At 23.0% G+C, this 9,966-nt stretch overlaps 1 protein-coding gene across 2 annotated transcripts in view; it reads left to right on the forward strand.

The window, feature by feature from the left end:
- Window positions 1–9,101, forward strand: part of LOC129747504 (uncharacterized) — a 96,667-nt gene extending 87,566 nt beyond the window's left edge. Inside the window, exons 5-6 of one of the 2 annotated variants that reach the window (XM_055741757.1) lie at window positions 8,475–8,737; window positions 8,835–9,101. In XM_055741757.1, coding sequence (XP_055597732.1) covers window positions 8,475–8,737; window positions 8,835–8,978 — 407 coding nt within the window. In that variant the 3' untranslated portion in view covers window positions 8,979–9,101. The remainder of the gene's footprint in view (window positions 1–8,474; window positions 8,738–8,834) is intronic. The other variant, XM_055741755.1, reaches the window with a different exon arrangement.
- Window positions 9,102–9,966: the final 865 nt, after the last annotated feature.

Consider the following 9,966-nt stretch of genomic DNA (forward strand, 5'->3'; position numbering starts at 1 on the left):
AAAAAATTTACCCCAACGTCACATATTGTCACAAATTCCGTAACCCCCCTTTTGTATTACGTCACGTTTTCCTAACCCCCCCCCCCTGGAGTAAAATTTTCAACTCATAGAAATTTGATTAAAAATGTTGCTTTTTTTAAATTCATCAGTTTTATTCAAAGAATTGAAAAAAAGGTTAACAACTTTTAACAATCCTTCAATCATTGCTTAAAATACATTTCAATCATGAGTCCAAGGATTATGTTGATGACATTCCATATCAATGACCAATAGCGCCGATGTGGTCTAGTGGATAGGCTGGCGCGAGTCTGGTTTTAGTATGCCAGGCGTACTGGGTTCGATTCCCGGTATCGGCAAGAAAACTTTTGGGTTCGAATCCCATGAGTTGCCAACAGGTAAGATGTGTTTCCTCCTACTGACTATATAATAAGAATGTTTAATCAGTTGCCAGCTGGCCAGGTATATACACGGATGCCGGAATACCTGTAAGTAAACTAGCCCACCTGATTGACTCGTTCTTCCAAAATAAACATACATCAACACAATACACTCACTCCATAACAGTTCACACGGAGCCATGGGGTCCGGGTATGATGAACGCGGTGCATTGGAGATTTGTCGAACTTAATAATCTAAAGAATGCATGTGAGCACATACTTAGGCAGAAACTGCGGTGAATCCGTGCACCCATGGTGGATAACCAACATACATACATACATACATGACTTTCCATATCAATGACCAAATCTCTATCCAACCATCCAAATCAAGTTCCTCTTCTTCAATCCATTCGCAATCCAAATCTTCTCCACAGGTTAGAATTGCCAAGCAATCCTGTTCCCGTTTTGCCACAATTTAAATGGAAAGGACTTTCCTGAGTGTTGCAGTGAAAGTCTTCTTGTGAACTTTCCTATGCTAATCAAATTTACCAAAAGTGATTACGTGAGTATTATTATTCATTAAATGAATGGTGCAAGTATAGTTTTATTGAATTTAGGATAAAATTATTTGTTATTGTTTTGCTGCGTTTTTTTTTTTGTAATGATAAGTGATGTCACGCTCAAGCTGAACCCCCCTCCCCCCCATGTCACAAATTGTCACAAAAATCAAAACCCCCCCTCCCCCCCTAACGCGTGACATCATTTATGGACGGCCCCTTATAGCGCCTGTAAAATTTTTTTTCTTATTTTTTTCGATACCATCGGAAAATAATCCGAGTATTTTTTTTTTTCGTGTTTCGTATTTTTCGAATCCAATAAAGTAAAGCTGTAAAAAAAACATCATCTTCAAAGATTAACGAATAAAAATGGAGTAATAAGGGCTTTAAAAAACAACTTCAGGAATTTCTTTGAAAATAGTCCGGATTTTGCCCGGATTTATTCACTTTATTTGCCAAAACAAAAAAAAAAACAAATATGTTGTAAAATTTGTCATTTATGCGTCAGAACGAAATTTTGAGCAAGTTTCATAAGAACATTCAGGAAAAGTTTTTCGAAAGCCTAGAAAAAGATTTAGAAACTACTGATGAAAAAAACATTTCTTTTTAAATTTTTTTTCTTGGTTTTTGTAGACTGGATTTTGACTAAATTTGCCCGGATATTACCCGGAGAAGTAGACAAACATTTAAAATTTCTTCTTTTCTGACACCTGAACCTGAACTGTGCAATGAAAACTAATATGGCCAAAAAAGACAATATAACATAACTATAATATTTAGATTTTGTATGACATTTGCTAAAGCTTAGAGCATCCTGATTAAAGGTGAAGTCTCCATAACTTTCAGAATATTTCAATTTTTAAGTCCCAAGAAAACGCTTCTTGTTCATCTTCGTAATGTATGGACCCGATTTTTGGAGCATGTTAACTAAAAATAACTCGCTATCAGAAAATGCAAAAGGCGGAGCAACTGCTAAATTTTTCTAAAGAGATTTGATAAAAATAACATGAAGGTACACAGAATCTCCATTCTCTCCTATTGAAGTGGCCTCAAAAAAGCCATAAAAAATAGTCTATCACAAATTTCTACATCAACAATGACAAAAATGACAAAAATGACAAAAATGACAAAAATGACAAAAATGACAAAAATGACAAAAATGACAAAAATGACAAAAATGACAAAAATGACAAAAATGACAAAAATGACAAAAATGACAAAAATGACAAAAATGACAAAAATGACAAAAATGACAAAAATGACAAAAATGACAAAAATGACAAAAATGACAAAAATGACAAAAATGACAAAAATGACAAAAATGACAAAAATGACAAAAATGACAAAAATGACAAAAATGACAAAAATGACAAAAATGACAAAAATGACAAAAATGACAAAAATGACAAAAATGACAAAAATGACAAAAATGACAAAAATGACAAAAATGACAAAAATGACAAAAATGACAAAAATGACAAAAATGACAAAAATGACAAAAATGACAAAAATGACAAAAATGACAAAAATGACAAAAATGACAAAAATGACAAAAATGACAAAAATGACAAAAATGACAAAAATGACAAAAATGACAAAAATGACAAAAATGACAAAAATGACAAAAATGACAAAAATGACAAAAATGACAAAAATGACAAAAATGACAAAAATGACAAAAATGACAAAAATGACAAAAATGACAAAAATGACAAAAATGACAAAAATGACAAAAATGGCAAAAATGACAAAAATGACAAAAATGACAAAAATGACAAAAATGACAAAAATGACAAAAATTACAAAAATTACAAAAATGACAAAAATGAGAAAAATTACAAAAATTACAAAAATTACAAAAATTACAAAAATGACAAAAATTACAAAAATTACAAAAATTACAAAAATTACAAAAATTACAAAAATTACAAAAATTACAAAAATAACAAAAATTACAAAAATTACAAAAGTTACAAAAATTACAAAAATTACAAAAATTACAAAAATTACAAAAATTACAAAAATTACAAAAATTACAAAAATTACAAAAATTACAAAAATTACAAAAATTACAAAAATTACAAAAATTACAAAAGTTACAAAAATTACAAAAATTACAAAAATTACAAAAATTACAAAAATTACAAAAATTACAAAAATTACAAAAATTACAAAAATTACAAAAATTACAAAAATTACAAAAATTACAAAAATTACAAAAATTACAAAAATTACAAAAATTACAAAAATTACAAAAATTACAAAAATTACAAAAATTACAAAAATTACAAAAATTACAAAAATTACAAAAATTACAAAAATTACAAAAATTACAAAAATTACAAAAATTACAAAAATTACAAAAATTACAAAAATTACAAAAATTACAAAAATTACAAAAATGACAAAAATTACAAAAATTACAAAAATAACAAAAATAACAAAAATTACAAAAATTACAAAAATTACAAAAATTACAAAAATTACAAAAATTACAAAAATTACAAAAATTACAAAAATTACAAAAATTACAAAAATTACAAAAAATTACAAAAAATTACAAAAAATTCAAAAATTACAAAAATTACAAAAATTACAAAAATTACAAAAATTACAAAAATTACAAAAATTACAAAAATTACAAAAATTACAAAAATTACAAAAATTACAAAAATTACAAAAATTACAAAAATTACAAAAATTACAAAAATTACAAAAATTACAAAAATTACAAAAATTACAAAAATTACAAAAATTACAAAAATTACAAAAATGACAAAAATTACAAAAATTACAAAAATTACAAAAATTACAAAAAATACAAAAATTACAAAAATTACAAAAATTACAAAAATTACAAAAATTACAAAAATTACAAAAATTACAAAAATTACAAAAATTACAAAAATAACAAAAATTACAAAAATTACAAAAATTACAAAAATTACAAAAATTACAAAAATTACAAAAATTACAAAAATTACAAAAATTACAAAAATTACAAAAATGACAAAAATTACAAAAATTACAAAAATTACAAAAATTACAAAAATTACAAAAATTACAAAAATTACAAAAATTACAAAAATGACAAAAATGACAAAAATTACAAAAATTACAAAAATTACAAAAATAACAAAAATAACAAAAATTACAAAAATTACAAAAATTACAAAAATTACAAAAATTACAAAAAATACAAAAATTACAAAAAATTACAAAAATTACAAAAATTACAAAAATTACAAAAATTACAAAAATTACAAAAATTACAAAAATTACAAAAATCACAAAAATGACAAAAATGACAAAAATTACAAAAATGACAAAAATTACAAAAATTACAAAAATTACAAAAATTACAAAAATTACAAAAATTACAAAAATTACAAAAATTACAAAAATTACAAAAATTACAAAAATTACAAAAATTACAAAAATTACAAAAATAACAAAAATTATAAAAATGAGAAAAATTACAAAAATTACAAAAATTACAAAAATTACAAAAATTACAAAAATTACAAAAATTACAAAAATTACAAAAATTACAAAAATTACAAAAATTACAAAAATTACAAAAATTACAAAAATTACAAAAATTACAAAAATTACAAAAATTACAAAAATTACAAAAATTACAAAAATTACAAAAATTACAAAAATTACAAAAATTACAAAAATTACAAAAATTACAAAAATTACAAAAATTACAAAAATTACAAAAATTTCAAAAATTACAAAAATTACAAAAATTACAAAAATTACAAAATTTACAAAAATGACAAAAATTACAAAAATGACAAAAATTACAAAAATTACAAAAATTACAAAAATTACAAAAATTACAAAAATTACAAAAATTACAAAAATTACAAAAATTACAAAAATTACAAAAATTACAAAAATTACAAAAATTACAAAAATTACAAAAATTACAAAAATTACAAAAATTACAAAAATTACAAAAATAACAAAAATAACAAAAATTACAAAAATTACAAAAATTTCAAAAATTACAAAAATTACAAAAATTACAAAAATTACAATAATTACAAAAATTACAAAAATAACAAAAATTACAAAAATTACAAAAATTACAAAAATTACAAAAATTACAAAAATTACAAAAATTACAAAAATTACAAAAATTACAAAAGTTACAAAAATTACAGAAATTACAAAAATTACAAAAATTACAAAAATAACAAAAATTACAAAAATAACAAAAACTACAAAAATTACAAAAATTACAAAAATTACAAAAATTACAAAAATTACAAAAATTACAAAAATTACAAAAATTACAAAAATTACAAAATTTACAAAAATGACAAAATTTACAAAAATTACAAAAATTACAAAAATTACAAAAATAACAAAAATTACAAAAATTACAAAAATTACAAAAATTACAAAAATAACAAAAATTACAAAAATTACAAAAATTACAAAAATTACAAAAATTACAAAAATTACAAAAATTACAAAAATTACAAAAATTACAAAAATTACAAAAATTACAAAAATTACAAAAATTACAAAAATTACGAAAATTACAAAAATTACAAAAATTACAAAAATTACAAAAATTACAAAAATTACAAAAATTACAAAAATTACAAAAATTACAAAAATTACAAAAATGACAAAAATTACAAAAATTACAAAAATTACAAAAATTACAAAAATTACAAAAATTACAAAAATTACAAAAATTACAAAAATTAAAAAATAACAAAAATTACAAAAATTACAAAAATTACAAAAACTACAAAAATTACAAAAATGACAAAAATTACAAAAATTACATAAATGACAAAAATTACAAAAATTACAAAAATTACAAAAATTACAAAAATTACAAAAATTACAAAAATTACAAAAATTACAAAAATTACAAAAATTACAAAAATTACAAAAATAACAAAAATTACAAAAATTACAAAAATTACAAAAATTACAAAAATTACAAAAATTACAAAAATTACAAAAATTACAAAAATTACAAAAATTACAAAAATTACAAAAATTACAAAAACTACAAAAATTACAAAAATTACAAAAATTACAAAAATTACAAAAATTACAAAAATTACAAAAGTTACAAAAATTACAAAAATTACAAAAATTACAAAAATTACAAAAATTACAAAAATTACAAAAATTACAAAAATTACAAAAATTACAAAAATTACAAAAATTACAAAAATTACAAAAATTACAAAAATTACAAAAATTACAAAAATTACAAAAATTACAAAAATTACAAAAATTACAAAAATTACAAAAATTACAAAAATTACAAAAATTACAAAAATTACAAAAATTAAAAAATAACAAAAATTACAAAAATTACAAAAATTACAAAAATTACAAAAACTACAAAAATTACAAAAATGACAAAAATTACAAAAATTACATAAATGACAAAAATTACAAAAATTACAAAAATTACAAAAATTACAAAAATTACAAAAATTACAAAAATTACAAAAATTACAAAAATTACAAAAATTACAAAAATTACAAAAATTACAAAAATTACAAAAATTACAAAAATTACAAAAATTACAAAAATTACAAAAATTACAAAAATTACAAAAATTACAAAAATTACAAAAATTACAAAAATTACAAAAATTACAAAAATTACAAAAATTACAAAAATTACAAAAATTACAAAAATTACAAAAATTACAAAAATTACAAAAATTACAAAAATTACAAAAATTACAAAAATTACAAAAATTACAAAAATTACAAAAATTACAAAAATTACAAAAATTACAAAAATTACAAAAATTACAAAAATTACAAAAATTACAAAAATTACAAAAATTACAAAAATTACAAAAATTACAAAAATTACAAAAATTACAAAAATTACAAAAATTACAAAAATTACAAAAATTACAAAAATAACAAAAATTACAAAAATTAAAAAATAACAAAAATTACAAAAATTACAAAAATTACAAAAATTACAAAAACTACAAAAATTACAAAAATTACAAAAATTACAAAAATTACATAAATGACAAAAATTACAAAAATTACAAAAATTACAAAAATTACAAAAATTACAAAAATTACAAAAATTACAAAAATTACAAAAATTACAAAAATTACAAAAATTACAAAAATTACAAAAATTACAAAAATTACAAAAACTACAAAAATTAAAAATTACAAAAATTACAAAAATTACAAAAATTACAAAAATTACAAAAATTACAAAAATTACAAAAGTTACAAAAATTACAAAAATTACAAAAATTACAAAAATTACAAAAATTACAAAAATTACAAAAATTACAAAAATTACAAAAATTACAAAAATTACAAAAATGACAAAAATTACAAAAATTACAAAAATTACAAAAATTACAAAAATTACAAAAATTACAAAAATTACAAAAATTACAAAAATTACAAAAATTACAAAAATTACAAAAATTACAAAAATTACAAAATTTACAAAAATGACAAAATTTACAAAAATTACAAAAATTACAAAAATTACAAAAATTACAAAAATAACAAAAATTACAAAAATTACAAAAATTACAAAAATTACAAAAATAACAAAAATTACAAAAATTACAAAAATTACAAAAATTACAAAAATTACAAAAATTACAAAAATTACAAAAATTACAAAAATTACAAAAATTACAAAAATTACAAAAATTACAAAAATTACAAAAATTACAAAAATTACAAAAATTACAAAAATTACAAAAATTACAAAAATTACAAAAATTACAAAAATTACAAAAATTACAAAAACTACAAAAATTACAAAAATTACAAAAATTACAAAAATTACAAAAATTACAAAAATTACAAAAGTTACAAAAATTACAAAAATTACAAAAATTACAAAAATTACAAAAATTACAAAAATTACAAAAATTAAATAAATTACAAAAATTACAAAAATGATATTTCAAAAATTTCAAAATCTGAATGCACGCTTTCAACCATTTCTTCAACTTCTTACTTTAACCACCAACTTCAACCAACTTCTTACTTTAACACCTTTAAATTTTGACGACATGTTTTTTGTTATTTTAAAATGCATAATCTTCTAAGTATCAAATCACAGAACTTGATCATTGACTAAAAAGTTTGTTTAAATCGTTTCTCGGAAATTGACTATCTTTCTTTACCGTACTTTGTCAGACACTCACACCTGGTACCAAAATTCTACAGCATAGTATTTGAAAAATAAAGCAATTTTGTGTCAAGTAGTCATAAAATTCTGTTGGCTGGATCAGAAGTTATGTGAAGTACAAATATCTAGCCAGAAAAATCCTGACTTATGCTGAAATTTTAATTGTAGCTACCCGAGACGTTCAAATGATTTACTTCATTAAACACTGACGTTGGACTACCTTAAAAGAGTTGCAAAAATATGTTTACGATCTTCATGGAATAGCAGAAACACCATACATATCATCCATTCGCTTGAGCTTAATAAAACTTCATCTCACACAGATATCAAATTTTCGTTTACCTTCATTACTTCCAGTGCTCCCGGACGAGGACCCACATATCACGGGTGGAAAACCCCGCTACCAGATCGGAGACTACGTTCGGGTAAACTGCACATCAGGCCGTTCCAAGCCAGCCGTTCACCTTACCTGGTACATCAACGGAGATCCGGCCGATCAATCACTTCTGCGTCACTATGAACCCATCGTTTCCGGATCCGATCGACTGGAAACCTCGATCCTGGGGCTCGAGTTCAAAGTGAAACCAAAACACTTCAAACGCGGCGATATGAAGCTTAAGGTAGGTTTTTGAACTCGAAACATTAAGAAAAAAAACCTACTTCTTTGGATATGGACTAAAATTTAACTTCTTTGTTCTGTATTTTGTTTCAATTTAGTGTCTCGCGATGATTTCAACCGTTTACTGGAAAAGCAACGAGGAAAGCGTCGAGGGTGACAAACCCCAGAAGGCGCCTATGCTGGAGTCCCGAAAAGCGGTGGTGTCCAACAGCCGGGCGGATCGAGTGCAAGGTGAACCATGAACTTTCTTTTAGATTAGATTTTAATATTTTTTTTTTCAAACATATTTTATAAGGCAATAATGCTTCAATATAAAAGTTGAATTTTGAATAATGAAACCCAATGAGCTTATTTTTGTCGAATTATACCTTGCCTTGTTTTCAATTTACTTGGAAAACATTTTCTTTTCAACGATTTTTCCTGGTAAAGAAAACTGATTTCGCCCAAATGTATGCAAGAATTCGTTTCGTTTATTTACGTAATCTTAATTCAATCAATTTTCCTGAATTTCGATGGAATCGAGCTCTGTTTCTCAACTTCTCGCGCGGACAAAGAGTTGAGAATTCTGAACTTTCCCAGAACTAATTCACATCAACTGAAGCGCAATCGATCGATCAAAGCTGATTTAATCAAAACTGAAGCTCTACCGAAGAAGAACTCGCTAACTTGCTGGCATTCCGTCATAATTCCGATGGAAAGATGGAAACCATCAGAGTTCTCACTAACTCCGACTTGGGGACTAGCAGAAAGGAAGGAATGCTAACCATTTGGCCAAAAGTCTTTGTGGTGCTTAAAGTAGAATAAGATGTCGTACATTTGCCTCCAGGTAAGTAAAAGGCCGCTCTGTTGCCGCAAATTTCTCCCACACCCCATATGACGGAGTGTATAGTCGTCTAAAGTTGGGAGTCGTCTTATGCTCCGCTGACTTGGCTGGGAGACTTCAAAGTGAACAGAATTGAATCAAACATAATTGAAACGGATTCTTGCAACCTGGCTGGCTTCTGCTTCGCTGTTTCGCAAAGGGAAAATTTTCCTCCAAACAGGATAAAAATAAATCCCGAACATTTTACCTTCCGTCTGTAGGTTGTTGTTTTTTTTTTCTTGTATATACTTCTTTTATTTCAGTTGTTTGTGTTTGCGGTGGCTTTTCCCGAGACCTGTCGGACCGTATTGTTATTTGAAGCTGTTTAGTTTTCTCTTTCTTCTTCGCCGTGTTTTCGTTCTTTTTAT

Source organism: Uranotaenia lowii, chromosome 2 (assembly GCF_029784155.1).
Source record: "Uranotaenia lowii strain MFRU-FL chromosome 2, ASM2978415v1, whole genome shotgun sequence".
In the NCBI taxonomy this organism is placed as follows: domain Eukaryota; kingdom Metazoa; phylum Arthropoda; class Insecta; order Diptera; family Culicidae; genus Uranotaenia; species Uranotaenia lowii.